The sequence below is a fragment of the Gymnogyps californianus genome, chromosome 5 (genome assembly GCF_018139145.2).
Source record: "Gymnogyps californianus isolate 813 chromosome 5, ASM1813914v2, whole genome shotgun sequence".
NCBI classification, from domain to species: domain Eukaryota; kingdom Metazoa; phylum Chordata; class Aves; order Accipitriformes; family Cathartidae; genus Gymnogyps; species Gymnogyps californianus.
In genome coordinates, this window is record NC_059475.1 from 54435589 (window position 1) to 54460183 (window position 24595).

The following is a 24595-nucleotide window of genomic DNA, read 5'->3' on the forward strand; positions in this document are numbered from 1 at the left end:
TGCAGCACTCTTCTTGCTATTGTAGGGCTGCCTGAATCAGCCATGCACTTTTAATTAGCATGCTAGGAAGCAAGACTGGATTTTATTTTGAAGGCAGGCTCATATTCCAAGGGCCTCAAGTGTTTTATCAGTCTTGGTTGGAACTTAAAAGGAATTGGAGATGCAGGCAATGTGTTTCTAGCAACCTCTATGTATGTCACATATTTTAGAGACCTGTTGATCTGCTGGCTAAGGCAGGGTTTGGGGTTCTAGTCTCATCTTCACTCTTATTTGCCTTATTATTTTGATATATTTACATAATTTGCACATTGGCGAATTTGCAAGACAGAGAGAAGCCACAAGTTCCTACAGCCATTATCACACTGGGATGCAGACACAAACCCAGAAAACATGGAGAGCTTTATATGTTATTTCAGATGTCAAGGTATATGAAAAGACTCCCAGGACACACCATGCCCAGTTAAATATGGAGAGGGATTTTAAATCTGGTGCAGTTTGGGTCTCTTCACATCAAGGTGTCTCATCCAGCCCCCTGTGGAATAGAGGAGTTCAATGAATCCCCTGATTAATGTGAAATAACTGTGTTCTGGGAGGAGAAACCTTACAGAGGAACAGTTACACACACAGACACCAAGGCTTGGACACTTATTCTATAAACACTGTGTTGTGTAAAAGATGAGGGACAAGGAGAGCCCCCATCACATGCCCACATCTTTTTTGAGAAAGCTGATTTCAGTGCTGAGCCTGAGGTCTCTTGTCTACTTTCACGTAAGGCCCTTCACTCCCCCGCAGCAGTGTAAATTCACCCCAAAGTGAGTGCCGATTAACTTAATGCTGATTAGTTGGCTTCAGAATGAAGCCTTAGGCAGCTAATAAAAAGGGCCAAGAGCTCAAGTGATGTAAACTAGTAGAAGTCCACCCAGCTGTGAGACTGGTGCCAGCTGAGGACCTTGTCCCAGCATCTGCAGGATGACACTCATAAGCGCTGCTCCAAATTTTGCCGAAGGTCAGGAGCTCAGTCCCCAGAGCCCTGGAGGCTGTGGGCTCTCCGGGTGCAGGTTTTGTTACCTAACCCAGGGTGATGTGGAAAGATCTGTGAGTCAGTGTCAGCTCAAGTGTCCCCTCTTTGTTTGCTGCATTTCGTCATGTAGGAACCAGTACAGATGTGTTTGGATAATCTATGTGGTAGGAACACGCTGTGTGTACCCAGGGCTGCTGACAGAGGCAGCCGACACGGGAAAAACAAATCCTTCAAAAGAGCCTTCTAATGAAGTTTGTGGTACTGCTAGACCTTGATATAAATATAGAACTTCAGCTGTTATTCTAAAAGGCATTTCAGGAATAGGCAAAGTATGTGTTCCCTTCGAACTATATCCATCGACACTCTTGGATTTGAGGGCAAAATTTCCTAGGAGGATGGGGGAGAAGAGGCTGACCAGGAGATGGGGGCTCTTGGTGCCTCCTCCTGGGGCAGAAAGCCATGCATGCATGCATGCATGCATGCCATGCAGCAGCTCCTCCGCCCGCCCCAGCCTCACACCTACCCCGACGCACAGGCCCTGGGGCTTGCGCGTGGCCAGAGGGAAACCCGAGCTCACTTTCGCATTGCAACCACAGCTGCCCACTGTGGAAGGCAATGCTCAGGCTGGTGATCAGGTACAAAGATGGGCTCACAGAAGGACGGATTGCCATTTTCCACTGACAGATGAAGAAGAGGCTTGTCTAACCATGTCAGGTTTCTCCGTGCTGTGAGAGGAACTCCCTGGTGTTTGTATATATATATACACACACAAAATATACATGCATACATATATGCATACACATACATGTATATGTATGTGTAAACACACGTATATACGTAGAAAGGATATATATATGACATATATATTTAATGTATGTATATAAAGGGGTATACATATGCATCCATATCTGCCAATAGTTTTGTTAAAAGTGTTTGCATTCTGAGTGGCTCCTCACGATTAATTAGTAGGTGTTGGTGACAGAATATGTGAGAAACTCTACCAATTCCTTTTTTCCTTCTCCCTCTTCCCTGCACTTGACATTCCTTACATCAGCTGAACACGTAAAGGCAAACATTCACATTTGGGGCACCTCTGTACGTGTCTGAAATGATTCATTTTGAAGATATAGGAGCTATAAGATATGAATGGATGCACTTCGCTGTCTCTCTGGCAGGTCCAAAAATCACCTCATCAACCTCCCTTCACAGTTGTTGCCTGCAGACAACACACCTGGCCATACTTGAACTGCTGAAGGGGAGATGCAGGAGCACATCACATCAAACGCCAAAGGCAATGCTGGTATCAACAGGAGCCCCAGGGGCTGGGTCAGCCCCCCTCCTCGACTGGCTGGCCATGGCCTTGGAGACAACCTGCAAGAGGCCATAATCCTCCTCTGCCCTGCCTCCAGACCGCACGGGAAATGCAGAGCAAAGGCTGTGAGCAGACTTGGAGGGGAAGGTAGAGGCATTCCCAGATTTCAGCTATGGTGGATCAAAGAGAGGAGGAGTCCGAGCAGGTCCAGCCTCAACCACATGAGCTGGTGGTGGCATCAGGTGCCGTTGCCAGCGGCATGTATACACAATTAAACTTTGAAGAAAGATAAACTGGATTTGGCCACAACTGCAGTGGGGCAACTTCTTTGCCCCATGGTAAGCCATGGTCATAACCAAACCCATCTAGCTGCTGGCTGGAGGGCTTTGAGCACAGACTGCCCCCCTCCTGGCACCCCAATGGCAGCTACAGTCTTGGCCCCCTGGGAGATATGGCGTGACATAGAGGAGATACTGGGAGCAGACCACCTTAGAGAAGCAAGATGGTGTCACATGCACTGCTGTATGCTTGCACATATTTGCCCAGAGAAGTTGTGGGTGCCTCATCCTTGGAAGTGTTCAAGGCTAGGCTGGACGGGGCTTTGAGCAACCTGATCTAGTGAGAGATGTCCCAGCCCATGGCAGGGGGGTTGGACTAGATGAGCTCTAAATGTCCCTTCCAACCCAAACTGTTCTGTGATTCTATGATGTTTAAATGTCTGGCATGGAGGTGCTTTGGTACGACAGCTTCTGGGCACAACGGTTGGGACACAGACCCAGCCCTGCTGCTGCTTCGCCCTTGCTTCCCCCTGAGAAGGGGAAACAAAGCAAGCTCCAAAGGAGAGCTCCAAACACTAAAGCAGTGTCAAGTGGATTAAATCCAGCAAATACAATAACATATGAGATTCCCACAGCACTGTAGCTTTCCAGAGTGGTTCTGCTCAAAGTGATGGACACACTGTTACCTGTTTAGAGAGCTGGGGGGGAAAAGGGCGCAGGATGGGCAGCACAGAAAGCCAGATCTATTAACAGCCATCATATTAACTCGAGGGATGGGGCCAATGCAGCAGGAATGTAAAGCAGGAATGGATGACAGCTTCAATAACAGATGAAGTCCACTTGGGGCAAGTTCATCTCCAGTAAATCCGAACATGATGGAAAGGATTTGGATTATCACAGTCCCCAAGGAGCAGTGACCTAGAAAGCTGCTCTGCTAGACCTGTTCCCTGAGATCCTGCCACAGAGAACAGGCACAGGAGGAAGACGCTACCCAGTGAGGAAAGAACAAAGAACTGCTTTAGACCAGCAATATCCTATCCCACCACCCTCACCTCTGGAGCATGGCTGTAACTGTACATGATGTGCAATAGACTGGTTTAAAGAAAATAAGGATCATCTAATTTTGGAGCAAATATTGATCCAGAAAAAAATCTATGTTGATTTTCTTTTGTTTTTTTACTTCCTTATAGATCTGTGCCCTTCCTGTTGCTTGTAAACTTAGGGCCATTTCCAGAGAGGCATGAGCTAGTCGGGTAAACAACTACTACCAGGCAATAGTGGTGTGCTCAGCAGAAAGTCTGTCCTGATTTACTGCCTCCCTGGAGTAGCTAGATTAATAATACTGGCGGAAATCAGCTATTCCTGTAGCAGATGATACTTCTGTTTATCACATTATGTTGCAGACAAGTTTATATCATGCAGCTGCTCCATGCATATGTTCCTACTACACTTTTAAGGGGGATACTGCAATCACTACGCAGCGGGAACTTCTGCTATAATAAAAACATGTGTGGGATGGTGCTGGAGAAATTCCCTCCCACGCAGATTTTACACTGTAGACGCTGTTATTCTACACTCTCAGTTCCCTCATCTCCTTAGTTTTCTCCCCCTTTCTAAAAATACTTCCCTTCTGAAACAAGAAACATGCTCAGTTTTGTGCTTAGTTTTGGAGACTGGAGTTTGCAGGAGGTGGAGGAAAGGGGCAGTTCTGCAGGAGTTTTCTGAAGGTCATGGAAGATAGAGGAGTGCATGGCTCATTGCTAGAAATAGGACTGGAACCGCTGGTGAAAAAACCTGAGCCTGGATACAGCCAGTGAAAAAGAGAGGAGCTTGGTGGGGGAGTTTTAAGTGTGGTGCTTAAGATCTAAGTTTTAAAGGCTATTGAACCTGCATGCATTTAGGTTTGGGTTTTGCAGTGGATTTCACTAAAGCCCCATGTGGCTGTGCTGTCTTGGTAGGTCTCACGCAGCTGCTTTTCCCTGGCAGATTTGAGAGTCCTTTAGAAAATGAACATATCATTAAGACCAAAATAAAAATAATAGCAGATGAAAGTATTGGTCACGCAGGCATAAGTGAAGCACATTGTGAGGAAGCAGCTTGCGCAAAGTCACCACAGCTCAGTGAAAAAGCCAGGAAACAAAATGTCTTTTGACTCCTGGCCAGTCCTACCCTCTGGATCGTGTTGCCTCCTCCTTGGGAGTAGATGCACACACTGGATTTAGCCATAACTACATTACAGGGGTGGAAGCAGCAAACTCCCTTGTTGACTTCCTGGGCAGGCGCCAGATCTCTGCCCCAAGCTGGCACGCTGACGTTGTGCCGGGGATCTCTGTGCAGCCAAGACCTATGGACAGAAACAAGGTGGGATCCCATAAGGTGCCCAGGGAAGGCTGATGCTAAGCTTGTGGGATAACTTGCATTGGTTTTGTATGGCTGCAGAGGAAAACTAGTATTTCAGTTCAGAGTTCTACATGCCTATGGAAGGATGATGATGCATACAGCAGAGCAGTCAAAGGACTATCAAAACAAGTAGGGAGGGAAAGGCTGTGCTTCAAACGATTGACGAGGGCCAGATCTGCCAGCCTTAATCCTATTAGGTTGTTGGTGAAGCTGATGGGACCCGCCAGAACTGAGGTACAACCCCGCAAATAGGAGTAAAACATGGTTTCAGCTGCCAAGGTCTTTTGGAGGAGAGTGGGGTTAGCAAGCACAGAGGGAGAGTCTGTTCTCTAAAGCATGATCTGGAGAAGCGGTATCATTTAAAGGCCTTGTGGAAAAAAGGCTTTTAAGGAGCTTACATCATAGCTAGTTTCTGTGTTAACATTTGGCTCTGGCATTTATCTTCACAATGGATGCTCACATCAGCCACTGCCCTCTGATCTGACTTTGTCACATGTTTTCCTAACCAGCAGTCTCTCGATGAGACACCATTTCTCTGTCGCCATCTGATTCTCCCTCAGCAAAAAGGACTGAATTGTTTTTATCCCAATTAAATCACACACTATCGGTTTCTGTCCCGAGCAAATGAGAATTGAAGCATGTGCCTTGCAAGGCCGCCTCCTCCTCACAGCAACACAGTCCTTCTGGAGAGCCTTGAGGGCACCATCACATTTCCCTGCTCTCTGCAACCTGGATCAGCGCCAGGCTGGGAGGCACCGAGATGGTCCCAGTGACACCCCCAGATAGTCCTAAGTGTTGCCTCCCTGTAGGAGCCATTGCTTAGGCAAACCCTGCTGTACTTAGTGGCCTGCTTTCCAAAATGCAGGAGTCATCGATCAGATTAGGGAGTATCTGCTGCCTCTAAGAAACAGGTCACAACTGCCTGAAAATTTGCTGTTAAATTTGTACCCTGGAATTTATTTTAGAAGGTGACCTGATTTCCAGCGGTTCTGAGCACTCAGAAAGCCAGGATGCTTTAACTTGAGTATGTAGATATACAACCTTAAGTTTAATCTTCTGAGTTTTATGATACAGGTTTTAACCTCTCTTTACTTAGGCAGAGTGTCACTGTGGGTAAAAGACAGAAATTCCTCTCAGGATGTGGGTTCCAGCCTCAGCTCTCCCCCTTGCTTGTTGGCTGATTTTGGAAAGGTCTTCACCCCCAGCCTTTGTTTCTCCTTCTCCAGGACCGGGACAGTAGTCCCAGCTTTCCAAGCTGTTGCAAGATGTAGGGATAAAAACTGCAACATAAGGCTGCATGTCAGCACTGTTGTTATTCCTTTCCCAATTCTCTAATAGGGTAAATAGGCAAATTTATAAGTACTTCATCTATATTTCTACAAGAACTAGCTGTATTTCCCCGACCTTCCCGTCAACTACCTATTCAAGCAAACACAGCAGCGAGGCCACCGTCTATGGCAGAACAACAGCAGCATGGCACAGACCTGGGGACAGTAATTCTCAGTTCTTTTGAACAGAGGCACCACTGAGAGGCACAGAGCTGTGCCAGCACAGTACCATCCACTTCATTGCACAAACACACTGTCTGGCTCTCCAGCAGTGAGCGACGCTCACAGAGAGCACCGGCTATTCTTCAGCAGGGAAAAATCAGTGCTGAGGATCATCTGCTTGCCCCAGCAAACTGTGGGACCTCATCACGTTAAGGCAGTGAAAAGAGCGTCCTGGAGAAAAGAGGCCTGAAAACAGTTGTCTCCCCCAGTCAAGCTGGCTTTCTTTCAGGCTGTTTTAGGGCAGAAGATGGGCTCATCACCAGCTATCAGATATTTCAAGGAGAGACAGGGTCCTGCATGGGGCGGTGCAGCTGCAGAGGGCATCTCATGAAGAAGTGACTGCCAAGGAGCAAAGACATGACTAGAAAATTGGCCTCATCCTCCCTGCATCCTCCCTCATGACCTGCTGGCCACCACTCACCTCAGATCAACAGCAAGGAAGTGCTTAGTAAACAGCACACAGAAAGCATCTGTCCTCTCCAAAATACGGTGGAGTGGGCCATGGCTTAGGACACTTGCTGGGAGTTAAGTGGTTCGGAGAGCTCATTCAGCACCTATCTGCATTTTCAGGTGATAAAAGCCCTTAAAAAGCTAGCCCTTGCTTTTACTGGGGCACCTTTGGATGAAATCCATGCCCCCACAGGTGCTGTGAAGGCAGGTACAGCTGAGCCTGTTAAGGTACTGTGGTAGTGACACCCATATGGACACTGTAAGTAAACATAGTGATAGCCCTTCCAGGCTGTTAATTCCCATATCTGCTGATATACGCTCCTTTGTCAGAGTTTTGTTGAAGCTGTATCAACATTGACAGAGAAGAAATAAGACATGACACAGTGCTGTTTTGCATCACGGGTTCTTGTCCAGCCCCTCAGGCTGCCTCCTTTCTTTCATTATCATGCGGTGACAGCGTGGTCATAGGCTCTGCCTCTTGCTCCTGGCATGGTGAGCGCCTTATCCTCCTTGCTGTGTGGTGGTGCATCCTCCTCTTCGATAACTGGTAGGACAGGACATAGCTGATCAATTCTATAGCAATTACTGTTCACTTTTGAGCCTAAAAATAATCTTCAGTGCTTGACATCCACTGGTCTCAAATCCAAAGTTTACAGAGGTGAAAAAATATCTCCGTTTCAGATATGATAACTCTGAGTGGCTGATAGGGTAGTTGACTCTCTTGGGATCTCCCAGCAGGTCAGTGGCAGAGGGAGAAGCAGCACCCTGGCCTCTCTTTTCGCTGTTCCCCACAGGGTGGGCAAGACGCCTCCTTTGCGGGATTCACAGTACGTCACCATCAAGTCTTCTGAAAGCTTATCCATCTTTCACCTCTTGCAGTGAACAGGCCTTCAAAGGAGGGATGAAATTCAAACAGCTGAAATATGATTTCAGAAGTCTAAGCTCCTACATTGATGGCCAGTCTTTCGCCAGCAAATGATTAATAAGATACCTCCGGGCTGGCAGATTCAATCCCACAGAAAGATGACAGATTTTCTTGGTATAATATTCTATATATAGATTGAATTAAGGTCCAGATCTGCAAAACTTCTTCAGGCTGAATGGTATTCACAAGTGGTGCCGTCGAAGTCACAGCTATGAAATGTGAGTAAAATTCACTGCTACTGGTATGATTAAGGTACTATCTTTTAGATCCTTAGTGGCTTTTTAAAGAGCTCAGGAACCTCCAGATAACAGCAAAGATTGGACAAGCCTCACATCTTAGAGCTGAAACTTTCTCAAAATTAGTGCCTTCAGGGAAGGCAGATACAAAACCAGCTTCAGCCAACTGCAGACTGAATTTCCTAACACAGATTGTGGAAGACTTGGAAATACTTGGAATATTTTCCTAATGTGTTAGTAGCAGCAGTTTCTAAGGCACTGGTTTGTGTCCATCTCTGAAAAATTAATGGTTTGCCTGTTGGGCATTCAGACACTATATGGAGAGAGTGACTATAATAGACATATACTTTAGATTGGTAAGTACAGATGGCTTTAAAGAGTTCACTTTACAAAGAAAGCCATATTGCAAGTCATATGTCTGAGTTTAGGGAACAGCCAGCTCACTATGTAGCAGATACTTCTGTTAGTGTACAGCATCTATATAAACATAATCCTCCTGTTTGATATTACATAGTTTATTCCTTGTATTATTTCAATGGCTCAGTTATTGCTGGAAGTAAGGGCTACAGCTATCACTTAAAAATGTCCCTGAGGAGACCAATTAATAATTCCCATACCTAGTGCAGTCAAGTTCCTTTTCCAAATTGTATTCAGGTTCAACTTAAGGGAAATAAAATTGATGACCCACCCAGAGTAAAATGGAACTGAAGTGTGAAATGCCTTCCAAACCAAGGGTAAATTCAATTCTAATAAAAATAAAATTACATTTATCAACTGATAAATTTTCATGCAGTGTCCATAAAATATAGAATACTTAAAACGGCAATTACTTCACATTAACAGATCAAGTTGCTTCACCGTGCCAAATGCCCAACATCCTCAATCACCACTCAGACTACATTTGTAACTCTCTGAAAGCTAAAAGACAAGGCACAGGCTACCTTACAGTCACAAAAGCAAGCAAATTGGTTACTGGTTGCTATCTGCACTTTCCTCAGGCTTTACACAGAAGTCTGGACCGGCATATGTAGGCGAGCTTTTGCAGAGATGCTGCTCACCGTCACTCCCTACTGAAGCCTACGGCAGCCAGCGCAGCAGAATGCTGTCCCGTAAAGCTGAGGTAGAGCACCTGCAGCTTGCCAAATCAAACCGAGGGTTAAACCAAACCCTCCCTTTGCTCCACTGATAGTCATTTCCTTTGATAGTGGCTATAAAATAAGATTGTGCACTGCTTCCAAAAGGAAACGAAAATGTCCAGGGATGATTCAATAGAATCTGCTCCATTGGTAAAAGTCCAGTTTAATAGCAGCAGTGCCCCTGGTAAAAGTCCTGTTTAATAGCAGCATTTCTCAAGGAACAGATTTTTGTGTAAAATATTTCTAATCAATGAACTGATGAAATATCAGCTCCATTTAAAAGACACTTCAAAATTATAAAATGATTCATTTTAATAACAATTAGGAATTCACAATTTGCTACTATATGTATGGGGTTATAATGTGATATGATTTACTAGTGGAAGTGTTAAATTAACTTGCATAATTATTAATGACAGTTTTTGCCAGTGGCATCAGTTATTAACCTATGTTTGTACTATATTTATGGACACTAGGTACTCACTTTGGGATAACATCCCAAATGTCCAGACTGCTGCTTCCTTGATCTGCTACATCGACTTAAAAATTACCCATAAGTTGCAATTACACAGGGAGTGCAACACCTTTATATCATGTTTACAACAAAGACAATGCACAAAACCATTACAAGAACATAGATTTCTGTGGGTCTAATTTACCAAGGTCAGCTGCTTAGCCCTTCCTGCTAGAACAGCTTGTGCCAATTACGAGTTTACTTCTGACTTGTCGAGATGAGGCACAACTTCTGCCACAGGCAGGGAAACCTACAATTACTTGTAAATCAGCAGCCTCTGACTCATCAGTAACTTCACTGAAGATTTGTTATCTTCTTAATCAGTGAATTCGTAGGCATGTACAAATGGACTGCCATCCACACAGGGAATTAATGTCTTCAGCTTAGCCAGCTCCTTTTGCTTAGAAAAAAATAAAAAATCAAGCTGTCGGAGTATGCGTCTCAGAGTAGAAAGGACTGTTCTACTGCAGAATCAGTTTAATATCTGATGCTTTTTTTTTTTCAAAATTAGACAATGCTTTTAATCTATAGATAACAGAACTCCCACTGATTCCTGCACTGCAAAATTTAGCCTGTGGCTCTTACTTTTAAATACTTCAAAATGTATGAACAAATGCATTTTCAAGAGAGTGGATTTTTCCATAATATGGATTTATTGCTGCATGAAAAATTCAAAACAAATCTGCAAGGTCCCAGAGCAGGGGGAAGATTCATCACTTGCCTAAATAAAAATTAGACTTGACAAAACATTTCAGAATTTATTGTGGTGAAAAACTCTGAATTGGGAGAGCAATGGAAGCTGTGATTGACAGTCTGACCTAACCAGCGTTTTACAAAGATAGACAGAGAGTTTACAACAGCCCAATATGAGGAGATGTTAGGTGCACAAGTGATAGCAGAATCCTATCATGAAAGTACTAGCACGAACCTTTCCAGTCTTACCTGCTTTCTAGTCACTAATCCAGCTCTTCAGACTTAATATAACATCCCAGATGTCCAAACTACTTCAAACTTCATATTTGATTGCTGCTTAAGAAATCTCCTCCCCCTAAGTAATTTTCTCATTTTGACTGGGAGGTGAGGACTTGTAACTTTTATTCCTATGCCAGAAATAACTGTGCTAAATGCAAAAAATACCAGGATTTTGAAGTCTTTATGTCTTTAGTGATAAAATCAGAGGTGCCTGCAGTTTGAGGCAGGAAATCTAATCATTGCATTTCTGATTTAGGTGGGTGAATTCTGCCCAAATCCCATCTTGGATGCTTAATGATTTGGTTCACTGTGCTAACAGAGAAGGTAGTGTCTGTGATGACGGGGACCTGGACTAAACTCTGCATGTGCCATCATCCATGACTCCAGGCTGCAGGGCTGGATTTCAATTTAGATTTGAAAGCTTCAAAATGGTACTGCCAGTTCTTAGAGTCACAGTCCTCCAGTAAAATGAAAGTGTATGTGGGAGAAGACAAGAACTGAATTTTGGTTTTGCTTTGTAAATTATAAACAATGCTCTCACACAAGACTGTAATTCACAGTATGACAGCTGTGTTACCAAAACTGAAAGGGCTTCCCTGTTTCAGCATTCTGCTTGCATTTAAAAAAATCAGTGTGTAGACCAGACTTGTGGTAAAACAATATTCTCTCACAGTAGCTGTCATTACCATAAATGTCTTGGTGTAGGAGACAATGTGCCCCCTGCCATTTTGGTGCTACTGTAGTTCTCTTCCATTACTGCTCAGTTTTGGTAGTCGCTATGTTGTATGAAGTATGGAGGAAAACATCTTCCCCATATTATAAAACAAAAACACCCCCATCTGTTTGCTAACCATTCCTTTGGGCATCAGCACTTGGGAGAAGTTAATCCAAGACTCCTCAAATGTGCCCGAATATCTCAAAACTACTCAGAACCGGTCCTTCTGGCAGAAGGGCTGTAGGTAAAGGCTGGTCCTGCCAGCTGAGCCCTTAGGGTCAGAATTGCATTTGCGGCGGCTGTTTGTAAAGGTGCAAAGCACTCACAAGACAAAAGGCCTGCCCACAGGGGAACTTAAAGTCAGAGACGCTCAACCCATATTGCAGCAGCTACACCAGACTGCCCGCAGCAAATTCTTTGGCACCTCATGTTTTAAAACATGTGGTGGCCTCCAGGAGGATTTCAATTCAGTTTGCAATCACAACCTCCCCTCAACTCCTAGGGGACAATCATAGACCTCTGCCAAGGACAATAGTCCTTTTGGCATTGTGTTGGTAAGCACATCAACGTCTGTACCCATGTAGTGCAACAAGTGATGTGGTGAGTATCGGGACCATGCTCAGCTCTTCTGCTTGAATGGCCATGTGGAGACAGTGCTCAGCATGAGGCTCAAACTCGTTCTCTGGATCCACACTGGGTCACCCTGTCCATTCTATCACCAGGATTTAGGTCGTAGAAAAGCCTAAGGAAAAACCATTTGTCATTCTTTTATGTCCCAGAGCCATACGGGTTTTATTTCTATAACAAGTTCCTGCTGTGAAAGACTATGTTGTTAACAGTCAGCAAGCCAAATTTGCAAATTTTAGTTGCTTTAAAACCTACTGAAAGTTTAAGAAGTTCCAGGCTGTTCCTGTACTTCAGATTCCTGCCTATAGACAGACATTGTGACCATCTGTCCTAAAAGATCTAAATGTCCTTAGCTTTTCTACTTGCACTGAAGGGACCCTGCACACTTTCTGAAATTAAGCTATACATCTGTGCTCATGTAGTTGCCAAAAAGTTGCACCCTTCCTTCCTGGTCATTTTTATTTTGGCATTTTCACCAGCCCAAATAATTAGTTAATTAGGTGCACTATCTCCAAAGATAAAGGAAAAGATTTCACCTTGAAAAACAAAATCATGCAATTACAGCCTGGAGATTAGAGTCCTCTGCAGTGATGTCATTCACTTTGGTTTTGCACTGACTTGATTGTGCTTTATCTCAACTCATAGCTCAGGGCAAACTTTCACTGAGGTCAGGAGCTGTAAAGACCTCACGGTGTACCTATGTGCAAGCGCCCAACGAGTCAGAGGTTGGTTCACGTATCCAGATTCAGCTGTACTAGTAATGATCTCAGATAAAAACTTTTATTTAAGTTTCCTCCTCTAAATTTTGACTGAAGCAATGTTTGACTGGAGACTTCCATCATCCAGAGAGGGGATGGCAGTACCATGGACTCCTCACCCAATGCGGGAGATGGGTAGAGCAGAGACAGCAAATGTTGCTAACCAGCAAGTGATGAGTTCTTGCTGAACCTCCTTTCTCTTCCTTGTACCGTTTTGAAGAAGTCACTTCTGAAATGTTTTTTCCTCAAACCTTACGCAGGTTAAAACTGACACTGACTGCAGTGTATGTCTAGCTTTAACCCTTTCCTGTTTTGAAAGCCTAGCTTCTACTTCCAGACTAAGTCCTTTCTTCTTTGCAATGCCCCTGGAGAAACCTGCGTGCTCACAAAATATTTAAGGGTTGACAACAGCAGTATTTTAGTTTTTGAAGGGTCAACATCATTTGAACTAGCTTAATCTCATGGGTCTGTGAAGCTGGGTTAGAAATGCTGCCTAAACAAGTACTCCATCCACCTTGCCTTAGTTCTGGCTGAAATCCAGAGACAAAGAGGAAAACAGATGGGGAGGGGAAAGAAACAGATAATTAAAGGCCAGGTTCTAAGCTTCTCTATCTCCTTCAGGTCATTACAGCCACATCTAGGGAACACACTCAATTTCATTGAAAGTTCCTCCTTTCTTTGCTGTCAGCATCTAAGCTTAGTTGGCCTTAGGCCCCTCAGAGCCTCATGAGCTTTCCCTTCACTTCATCAATGAGCAGTTTTCCAGGCACGGGTTAAAGAGCAGGCTGCTGCTTGCATAAGGAGAGTTACTGCGGAAACATCAATATGCCAGACTGTCTGGAGGAACTGCAACTGGCTCAGCGACAATGTCTCCTGACAGTCCCCACCATCCCAGTTACTTCTAACAGAGTCCCTCTCCTTGAAGACCCTCAGTAAGTTACACTTCTATGCCGAACAAGACAGCAGTATCTCAGTGGGATGCCAGCAAACTGCATCTGGAATGAAGCTCAGGAAACTCAAAACTGAAATGCTCCATGTGTCCCACTTTACAGAAAGAGACAAGGCTGAACTAGCAATATTGAGAGAACCAGTATCCACAGGGACCAGCGTGGCTGATCCTAGCCTTCATTTAGACACCGTAAAGCAGATGGATTCACTGGGGCAGACCAGGAGTCCTCCACATAGTAAGGAGGAGGCACATGGATATGCTGCCATGAGGGAATGTCCCATGACAGCTGCAGAGCAGATTCAGTGAAGGTAAGAACAGGGGTTGGAAGGGCCATGGGAAACACCAGTGGTCTGTGTGAAGGAGTTACAAACGTGGGAAAAGGAGGCCTGGGGTCATGGCTGAAGGAGGACAAAAGAAGTCTATGTTTTCTTCCCTGGGGCCTGGAGTTCTGGCGGCAGAGGCATTCTCTGACTTCACCAGTCCATTATTTTGTTGTCCATATTTGGAAATATATGGGCCACATGATCTAGTTTAATTTCCCATATTCATATTGTTGAATGAATGATATGCCTCCTCAGGGTGCACTGAAACACACCCCACACTATAACAGTGAGGTGTCTCCTAAAGCCTGGAAAGTTGGTGTTTCTACCACCGCTCATGTATTTAGACTGACTGCTAAGCTGTGTGTGATTCTACTCATTTTCTGTAGAGGGAATTAGCTTATTGTCCCTCAGAGTAAACACATTTACTAGTTATTATACATGAATTCTGTAATTCACAACATTTAACAGATTTTGTATAAATCTATCTGCAGGAAGCAGAGCTAAGGATTTGTTGCTGGATCAACCTGTCAATATTGAAATGTCTAAAGAGACACTAAATGCACTGTACTTGTTCCTGAAAGTCCTCAGTTGTCCTCAAGCACAATAAAGACCTTTCAGGGAGTGATTCAGCTGCTCACAGTTACCCAGTGCCATCCCATATATCCAAGTAGGGTTTGCAAAACATTCAGGTGGGACTGATAGAGAGGACACAAAGAGGGTCCCCTGCTTTTCCATAGCAGCAGCTGGAGACCAGACAGGACATGTCAAAGGGCACTAGATGGCTTCATTTAGCAGATAATTGAGCTGTCAGTGTCTGTAGTAAACGGATGGACAGGAATTTTCTATCTATTGGCTTTACGCATCAGGCCCAAACCACAGTAGCTGTTTTATAACGACGTAGAGATGATCTAAACCTCCAACAACGTTCAGTTTGATTGCAAAAAGAGCTTTTAAGGACAGCGCCTAGCAGGCTGCCGCCTTTTGTGGCTCACAAAGCTCTGAGAGCCATGCCAGCATCTTTATGAAGTGCCTCATGGCGCAGACACTGTGCCTTGTAAAGGTAAAAAACTTGCAGCTCCTGGGCTGCTGCTTTTTTGCAGAGGTCTTTCCAGTACTTAACTTTAATCACTTAAAAAGTGCAAAGTGCAGGTCCAGCATCAACCACTTAACAATAGCTTGTCTCGTCCCTTTACTGCCCTCTCCTCTGAATGCTGTTTAAAAGCGGTGTCTATAACATCAATATTTAACCACGAGGCTTGCTCATTCTCACAAGGATGGGGATTGCTGTACACATGGGCTAAATCACAGTGCCTAGACAGCTGATAATAATGAAAGCATCTTTCAAGATGAGGCACTTGATTGCTACTCTAAAGCTTACTGGTGAAAGGAATGTGTAATCTATTTTTTTATTGCATTTGAAATGAAATAACTTGTTTAAATGTTAGTCATCTGGATTTATATAGCTCATTTTTAGAACTGGGTTAGCACCTGGCAATCCAGCCTGAGTAAGCATCAGGCTATCCCAGTCGCAGGCCCATTTGATTTCTCTTTCCTCTTTTTGCAATGTGTGACAGACTTCTTTTTTTCTGATATGATTTCCTTCCCACTTCACAGGAGACAAATCCACGCACTCAGACCAGCTGCCTGATGGCAGCTCGTGGACGGGAAGCAGCCTGGCAGCGGTGCCCTCCTCCCGGCACAGCTGAGCAGCAGGGCCGGTCCCTGTGCCGACACTGCTCTGCCATGTCTCGAGTGGGTAAAAGCAGCTCCCTCAGGGCAACGGGATACCCCAGGGACAAGAAAACAGAGTGGCAAAGTACTTTATTTTCTGACTGTGAGACAAAGGTCAAGGGAATTTTCAATATTACTGTCCATGACATTTTCCTGAACATTGAAAGAGATTTTTCCTGCTATAAAATCCCTTCACCTCTGCTTCCAAGCTGTCTTTGTACTTCCTTTCCCAAGTGTTTCACTGTTGTTTTTTTCCTGTCTTTGCCTTAAATTTCTGCAGTGTGGCACAAATACGAAGCATGCTCCTGGCAGAAAACACACTGCAAAATTCTGCCTGTCCTCTGCCTGGCTAAAAGCTGTGCAGAAGCCTTCTTCATGTCTTCTGCACATCTGGGGATAGCACTGATAAAGACAAACAGCCAAATGATGCTACCTAATGATTTCTTTTCCCTCGGGGGAAGTGCTGAGAAGGATACTAGATATACTTTGCAACACTGTTCCCAGGGGAGGTTATCTAAGCAGGGAGAAGAATTAATAGGCAGCCTTTTAGGGAGAGAGAAATTTGCGAAAATGTAGAAGCGTTAAGGAGATTTGCTGGAATACCAAACACCTGGGACCTAAAAGTGTCTGCGCAGGATCCAGCCCATGTCCCTGCACCCAGCCAGTGCAGGTAGCACTGGCGAGCTCCGTCCCACTGAGGAAGGACTTCCTCTCTGGGAACCACCGGCACAGCTATCACTCTCCAGAAAGGATCTGTCAGTTAGGGACCACAGAAATACTGATGGGGAAGGAAGCTGGCAGAGCTAGCCAGCAGGAACTGCAGGCACAAGGTGTGCCGGACATGGGGATGCACGGTTAGAAATCAGGAGGAGTTTGGATGGGCTGGATAAGGCTTGTACACTGATTTGTATGAAGAGAAATAGATGAGTCCTAGCCTGTATGTGCATTAGTGGGAAAACTGCTCACTTGCCATTGACTCCTGACATGCCTCTGACTTTTGTTACAGTTGTAAGCAATTTAAAACCAGTGAGCCTGACTCACTGCTATGGTGTATCAGTAGAACTCCGGTGTCTTGAAGACAGCCAAACCTGCAGGATGGTCTAGGCAGAGTGTTTGAACTTTTGCCTGCTTATAAATTAATTTGCCTTGGAGCACCCAGACCTCCAAGCTGCACACGTGGCGAAACAGGAGGTCATGTAACTCAAGGGGAAGCACAGCGCTACGTCTCCGTAGGAAAGCATTTCCCAGGGCTAGGGCATTAGGGAAGCATTTAAAGCTAGTTAATCATATACAATACAATGAAAGGAGGGAATTTCTCTGGCTTTCCTCCAAAAGCCAAGCATTATTGATTGATCAGAAAACAGATCTCCATCTCTACTGAGAACATTTTTTCCTCCATTTGCTAAGTGGAAAATAACAAACGAGCTAGCTGTGCCCTCTCCCACATCCTTTCTCCTTCCGTCTGTCCAGGCACCCCCGTCGCTTTGCCCTCCCTCAGCACACCACAACCGTACCAGCGGCTACTTACTCGGCACCACTAGCAACCTCGGGGGCGGTGGAGGCGGAGGAGGCGGTGGTAACGGTGGAGGTGGCCTGCACTGGCAAATTTGCTGGCAGCTCTCTGTGACTTTCTCTGCTACAGGCTTGGAGCATGACTTCTGGGGCTCACCCTGAGTGATCTGTGAAGAAACAAGTCATTGCATGAGCAGCAGAAACAGTGAAAACTGATTTTTCATGAAGGTGTTTCTTGGATTTGAGCACCCGTGTGGCACCTCAGACCTGTAGCGAGAACTGAGCTCCTGTTCCTCACTAAGGCCACTACAAGGAGGTCTCTTCCCTACATGGTCCCCATATTTTATTTTTTATTTTTTTACTTAACGCAATATCTTCAAGATCTCTTTCCTTCTGTCAAATTTGGTTGAAATTGGCCAGCTGGTTTCTGAGTTATTATGGGGTAAGGAGAAGGCGGGTAGTGGCAGACAATATGATTGTGTAAGCCTTCTCTCCTAAGGAAAGCCATCTAGCAGCATGCATTATTCACGGGGTCATTGCTGCAAGTCAAAGAGAGCTAATAAAAATTACAAGACAGTTAGGGTCAGGATTATGTTCATTTTCCTTGTGGCAGAACTGAAAGCCAGAGATCTCTCCTCTGCTTTGCCAGCCTCATTTTGACGTTCAGAGAGCATTTCACGGAGTGTTTCACTTCCCACCAAGAGGAGAGGGACCCCACATTTTACTCATCTGTAGACCACAGCAATGACACGGTCAAAATGGAAATGCCACAAACCGTGACTTATAGCCTCCGTAACATGCAGTGTTGGCTAGTAATAAAGCTGCAAATAAGCCATTGCAGAACCCAAGTGTAGGCATTGCAGAACCCAAGTGTAGGCATCGCTTGGCCATGGACAATGATTTAGCCAGTATCGGTATACAATATATTCAATAGCTTCATGTAGTCATGACAAGAACCATTTATTAACAGCGTATTTTTCTTACCATCAGTAATATTGACATGACTAGGGATTTAAGGAATATTCAGTAAAATTCCTAGTCTAAGGCTACAAAACGAAGTAAGTCCCTAATGAAAAGGAAATTTGCTGAACATCGCAGGAGCTTTGGAGAGGTGTTAACTTCAGAGGTCTCTAAGCCAGCTCTTTTTGAATGGACTGATACTCAGATGGAGAATACTGGATACAGGTTTAAGGAGACAAAGCCTAAAAGATGAATAAGCATGTTATCTAACAAGCACTTTGAATGTAGGATTAGGAAACCACCTGGGACAAACTCATGTTGTGCTGAAGCTAAGGATAGTTATGCTAGCATTCAGCTGTTGCCTTGTACAGTTTAGTCTTGGGCGGGTTATTGTCCTAATAGTTTTGGCCTAACATCATCTTCTTTAATTAGCTCTTTTCCACGACAAGTTGGTCATTACAGAGAGGATGTCTCATGCCATGCTTTCTGACCTGTTTTAGGCACGCCTCTTCCGCCTCCCTGCCTATACCCAGGGTCACCCAGGATTGCCTTCTCCCCCCTCCTCTCTCCTGCCTAAGCTTTGCTTCCCTTCCCCTGCCAGCTCCAGGCAAACAGTCTGTCTCCCCTCCCGTTTCAACCCTAGCCCACAGCCCACAGGACAGCCAGCGAGCCTCTCCCACCACCCACAGCTAGGCACTAAGGGTGCTGTGCTGCTTCTTGGCTGCAGGAAAGCTGTACACAGTCATTTCATGTATTTCTGGCCAAAAAGAGAGATGTGGCTAATTAAAACAACATCACTGCACAAAGGACATGTTCACATGCGTAGGAGGTTTCTAAATGCAGAAAGTTGCATTACTCTGGCCTCGGGGAAATGGAGGTAGGGCTTTGTTGCTCAAGTATTATAGAGAGGGAGGAAAGAATAGAAGAGGCTATGCGTAGCTGAGTTGGAAGGACGGCTCGGCACAGCACTAGTCAGAAGGCTCAGTTCTTTAAACAGCTTGTCAAAATCTATTACCAAACATAGGGAAAAACAAATCCAGCGCAAGTGTGTTCCAACTTTCCCCTTCACCATCAGGTAACAGTAAGAGGATGGTTAAAGACCATCCCAGACAGCTGCCAGGAACTTACACAAACTCTCTGAATGCTCTAATGAATCAAAGTGACGCGGCTTCATAATCCCTCATGGCTGGTAATAAATCTGTCTGCTAAGCAGGCTTATTTATTCTTAAAGTAAGTGATCACAGGCAGCAGAATATCCTCCATACTGCTTCAGCTCTTCCAGCACTGTTCACACGCTGGGTTGGGGTGTTAGGGACTCTCCCAAGAGGAGCTCCGTAGGAAGAGCGCCCGCTCCATGCGGTGGCACTGGCACACCTGGGGTGCCTCCTAGTTGTACTGGTGTGACAACATTTACTGTGCTGACAGAAGAGGTAGGGTAACAACTCTCCACTGGCCCCAGCAGCTGATTAGGAAGCAACTATCAACTCCTAGGTGCAATTACTGTCCCCTACCTAGTTCCCTTGTTGCTGAATCCTATGGCTTGCTACAGTCTCGCAGGAGCCAGTGCAACGGGAGAGGATAGAGACAGGGAAGAATAACATTGAGCAGACTTGGAGCCAGCTTCATTTGCAGACTAGAAGCAGCTTTGTGTATGTAAGTCTGAAGACGGTGCTGGTGTGGAAAAGCTACATTGACTTATTGCTCTAACTTAATATCAACCAGAACCAAAGGCTTGCTCTGTCTTTTTTTAGAGCTATTGACTGCTTTTGAATCCCTGGAGGCTCTCCTACCTTAGGATGGTAATAGAGTGTCCTCAGAAACCAGTGGATGTTTTTCTCAATTACTTTGCAGACAAGATTAACCCTATACCTGCCCAGCCACTCCCTGCTCCTGTGTACTTTTAAAATATTATTTCTGAAGAAAAAAAAAAGTTGCTTTGTCTCTCAATACCTTAGTCTGAACCTTTATCAAAATTCCCCATGATAATTTTTAAATGGTCAGGAAAGAACTGACATTTAAAAGCATGGGCTTTATCACCTATTTGTTTCCCTCGTCTTGTCACTCAGTAAAATGTTTGGTTGTTAGAAGATACCTGTAGGAACATGGATATTACCTGGCCAGGGGTTTGTCTTAGAGGGTTAGTTTAAAATAACAAAGATATCATAAGTTGGCTGAAATCTGGCAGGAAAAGGAAAGATCTGAATCAAGGTCGAGGGCCTCAAGGAGGAGAGAAATAGTCAAGGACTACTGCAGGAAGATTAACTAACAGTCGCAAGACAGAATTAAGAAAAAAGAAAAGACATTTGGCTCCTTTTCAAGAAAAAAAAAATCCCACTGTTGATGTCTGTTAGTCTTCTTATGAAAGGAATGAAGGCTATTACTTGTGTCTTCTAAAGGTAAGCAGAACAAATCACTAGAAAATATGCTTTAGGAACAATCTTGCTCTGGCAGAGGATGATGAGATAAATTACTCCACGTTTCTTTCTTACTGTTTGCAATTCAAGGTAAGCTGCCTTTACAGGAGATGGCAGGAGAAAAAAGGCATGTTGAAAGAGCCTAATCTTTCTCTGGCTGGGTCTGCTAATTGGAGTCCGGCCTCAAACTTTACTGCTTGTTTGTTCTGCCAGACACTACCACAGCCCCACAATGGCTTTGGAAGCACTTCGCAGATAACGACTAACCAGACACCCACTGGGCTGCCAGGTAGTTTGTAGCGCAGAGGTTGCCTTGGCAAGGGGTCATCTCTGGAGATGGACCACACAGGGCTTGCTCCCTAGTTGTTACTTCTGCACCTTCCAGCCATTCCTCCAGGTGCTAGAGGTGCCATGAATACATGTCTCCTTGGCCTGTCTAAAACTTGGTTGCTTGTTTGGCATGAGGCTTTCTTAACACACTCAGCAGTTGGCCAGTTTGGACATATATGTTGCCTGGACTTCAAGCTGATGAATTTTTTGCCCTGCTCTGAAAATACATAGAGTTGACTTTATGGATTTGTGCATTTGATATGAACATGCTTTGCAAAAAGGACAAATGTTTTAAAATATTAATGGAAATGAAAATCTGATCCACAAATGTCCAGGGAAAAGCAAACAGAAAGTGGTAACGAACTGGTGGTTTCCTTTTGCAGTCTCTCTGTTGAAGTTCATGCCTGTGATGTATTTCTTTTTAATCTGAGATGTCCTTCAGGAACAGTGGTCCTAGTCCTGCTTTGCATAGAGTGGAAGAATAAATCTGCATGTGGTCAGAGCTGTTTAGTATTTCAGTAGAATCCCATGGGGTTGCAGCAGTCCACGAGCATGCTCTACAGAGTGGGATGGGAAAAGAGGATTAATACAGTTCCCGGAGGGTGGCCCTCTTGTGACTTTTTGAATCAGGTAAAAGGAGGAAAGCTTGAAAAGAAAAGTGCAGTTGACTGAAAAGGAACAGAGACCTCTAAAAGCCTGCTGATGTGGCAAGAGCTTTGTCTCTTGGAAGCAGTCTACAGAGATGAGATCTCAACACTGCTGCGTAAATCCCAGGACACCTCTGCATAATTCACATCAAGAGTTAATCCAGATCTGTGTTTATGAAACCAGAAAAAACGTGACCCTGCTATTTATCATGACACTTACTGCTCTTTTTTTTAATTATGTCAAAAGCCTCAGACAGAATCGTCCCTTCCTTCTTGTCACAGTGCTGGCTATGACACTAATAAGAAAAGATTGTGGGTTTTGGTTTGGTTTGGGTTTTTTTTAATAAGATAAATTCTTCTCCTCTGATTAGCATCTGACTGATTCTCTTAAGTGCCTCAAGGCAGGGCCTGAGGAGGGAATGCAAAGACGTGGGAAGGAAGGCCATGCCACACATAAGTCATCGCACAGACGAATGGGTGAAGAGGGGCTGGGCGAAGAGACGTGAGAAAACATGATGGCTGCTATAGATGGAGCAGGGGCGGGGGAGCGACATGATGGAACATTACTGAATTAGTCGAGGAGAGTATGTCTTGCGAGACTTTGAAGATAAGAGCAAGGATTATGACTCAACATGGGGAAGGGAGTCATGGAAGGGATTCAAAGATGAGGGAGTTTCGGTCACAGGAAGGCTGGCATGCCAGTGAACGCTCCACACCTGCCCTTCCCATTGGTACCTGCTGATGGGAGCCTTAGATACATCCTAGTTTTGGGAGAGCTGGAAAAAAGCTTGAGTATGAGCAGATTTATTGATTGCCCTTCCACAGAACAGCAGGCAATAGCACAAGTACAGTTGATGAATGGGCGACAAAACTTCCAAATTATTGCAAGGAAAGGCTGGGCCCCTTGGCTTTTGCATTTCTCAGAGCCTGTTTCAATTCTTACAAACGTAATTATTTTTGAAAGATTAGCTTAGATCATCTGAGTAGTCTGCCAGAAAGATGTTTATGCAAGTTTTTTTTTGTCTGCTTGATTGACTGACTGATTACAGGAGGGAGGTTGCAGAAGGCATCTTTTTTACACAATTGCGCTTCCCTTAAAAATGCAGCTAACAGTTTTAACTTAAGCTTAGCTACCTGAATACTTGAGCAGGACAGCAGGAAGGTAGCACTGGTAGAGATTTTTATGATGGGGGCATTGGTTTAAAGGAGGTTGTTTTTCTTGTATTTCTGTTCATTTTAATCCGTAAGGAGTACAAATCCTGTCATTCAAGGCAAGAGACAAGATGATAAAACAAACAACATCGCTCTTCAATCTCTTGGGAGTCACTAAGTTTAGAACAGGGAGTAAAAGACGTGGAGTCTCCACTGTGTTTTCTCCAAGAAAGAAACTGTAATTTTTCTGTTCCTGAACAGCACTTGGCTGGCTCATCAATCACTCCTCTGAAGACATGTATTATAAATAAACTTTAAAATATCAAAGAAGTGATGCATTTGAGTTTAGCTTTGCTGCCGTTCTGATTCTCCAAACGGGATGGGCGCTCTCCCTCACCGTATACTAATTTCTCCCGGTCCATCTTGCTGGTCACCCCACATTACAATCAAGGTCACACAACATCACAACGTCGGAGTTGTCAAAAGCTGATTCAGCCCTTTACCCAGAGAATCCTCAATTCGCAACCAACATCGAAAACCCACGGCAAAACATTACCAAAATTAGACTGCCGGAGCTTTGCTCCGTGCATTGCTTCTTTCTGTGCATCTTTCTTACCACCTGCAGCAAAATGCGCTTACAAACCCTCTGGCTGCCGGCGCGCCGAAGAAAGTCAACTACATCTTGCTCAGACAGACCACATCGAGTTCAGCGCTGCCGGGGGCTCGGAGCCCCATCCCTTACACACTCCGTCCCGCAGCAGCCGACAACGGGGGGGACCGCGCCGAGAAGAGCAACAGCTCTCCCTGCTCCGGGGGCCGCCTGCGCGATCACCGCCCGCCTGCACCAGCCCCCTCCCCGCACTGCCGGGGGTGCCGGCCGGGGGGTGCCGGCCGGGGGGCTCTGCCTGCCGCCCCCGCGCCCCCCACTCTGGCCCCGCCGCCCCCCGCTCCCTGCATGCAGGCGTGCGGGCGCGGCGCAGCTCCGGGCAGGCTCGGGCGGCCCTACCTGGACGGAGCCCCAGAGCGGGTGGAGGGCACAGTGCAGCAGCAGGGAGGGCCAGCAGCAGCGGAGCAGCCCCAGCAGCTCCCGGAGCAGCATCCCTCCTGGGCGGGCGGGCGGGGGTGCGGGCTCCGAGCGACCTGGGGAGGGAGCAGAGCGAGCCGGCAGCAGAGGCGTTGGCTCGCACCCATCCCCGGAGCGCGACTGTCCCAACTTTAATTCTGGAGGGGAGGGAGGGAAGGAGGGAGGGAAGGAGGGGGGGGGAGGGAGGCAGGGAGATGGGCGGGTGGGGAGGGGAAAGGGTGGTCGGGAAAACCCAGCGCCCTGCAAGTCCCGGCTCCCTCAGCAGGGAGACATGCCTCCACCCCCGCCCTGCCCGCCCCCCTCCCTGCCCGCCCCGCCGGCTTCCCCTCCCCGGGATGCTCCGCCGGCCGCCGCCGGCAGCCCGCCCGCGCCGAGGGCTCCGCGGCCGGCGCTCACCGCTGAGCCCGGGGCTCCCTCACACCCCGGGGCGGGGGGGAGCGGGCGGCGGAAAAAGTTTGGAGCCGGGCGCGGGGGTAGAGGGGCCGGGCGCTGCCGGGGGCGCTGCCGGAGCCGGAGCCGGAGCCGGCGGGGAGAGGCGGGGAGAGCGGCGTGGCAGCGCAGCCCGGGGATTGCATCTCCCCCCTGCCCGCCGCCGCCGC

General features: G+C 46.0%; 1 protein-coding gene across 1 annotated transcript in view; it reads right to left on the reverse strand.

The window, feature by feature from the left end:
• The window catches only part of PRIMA1 (proline rich membrane anchor 1), a 51628-nt gene extending 27617 nt beyond the window's left edge, over positions 1-24011 (reverse strand). The window contains exons 1-2 of the mRNA XM_050898188.1: positions 23919-24011; positions 17426-17576 (exon numbers count right to left, since the gene is read on the reverse strand). Of these exons, the coding sequence (XP_050754145.1) occupies positions 17426-17576; positions 23919-24011 (244 nt within the window). The remainder of the gene's footprint in view (positions 1-17425; positions 17577-23918) is intronic.
• Between the last annotated feature and the right edge of the window lie 584 nt (positions 24012-24595).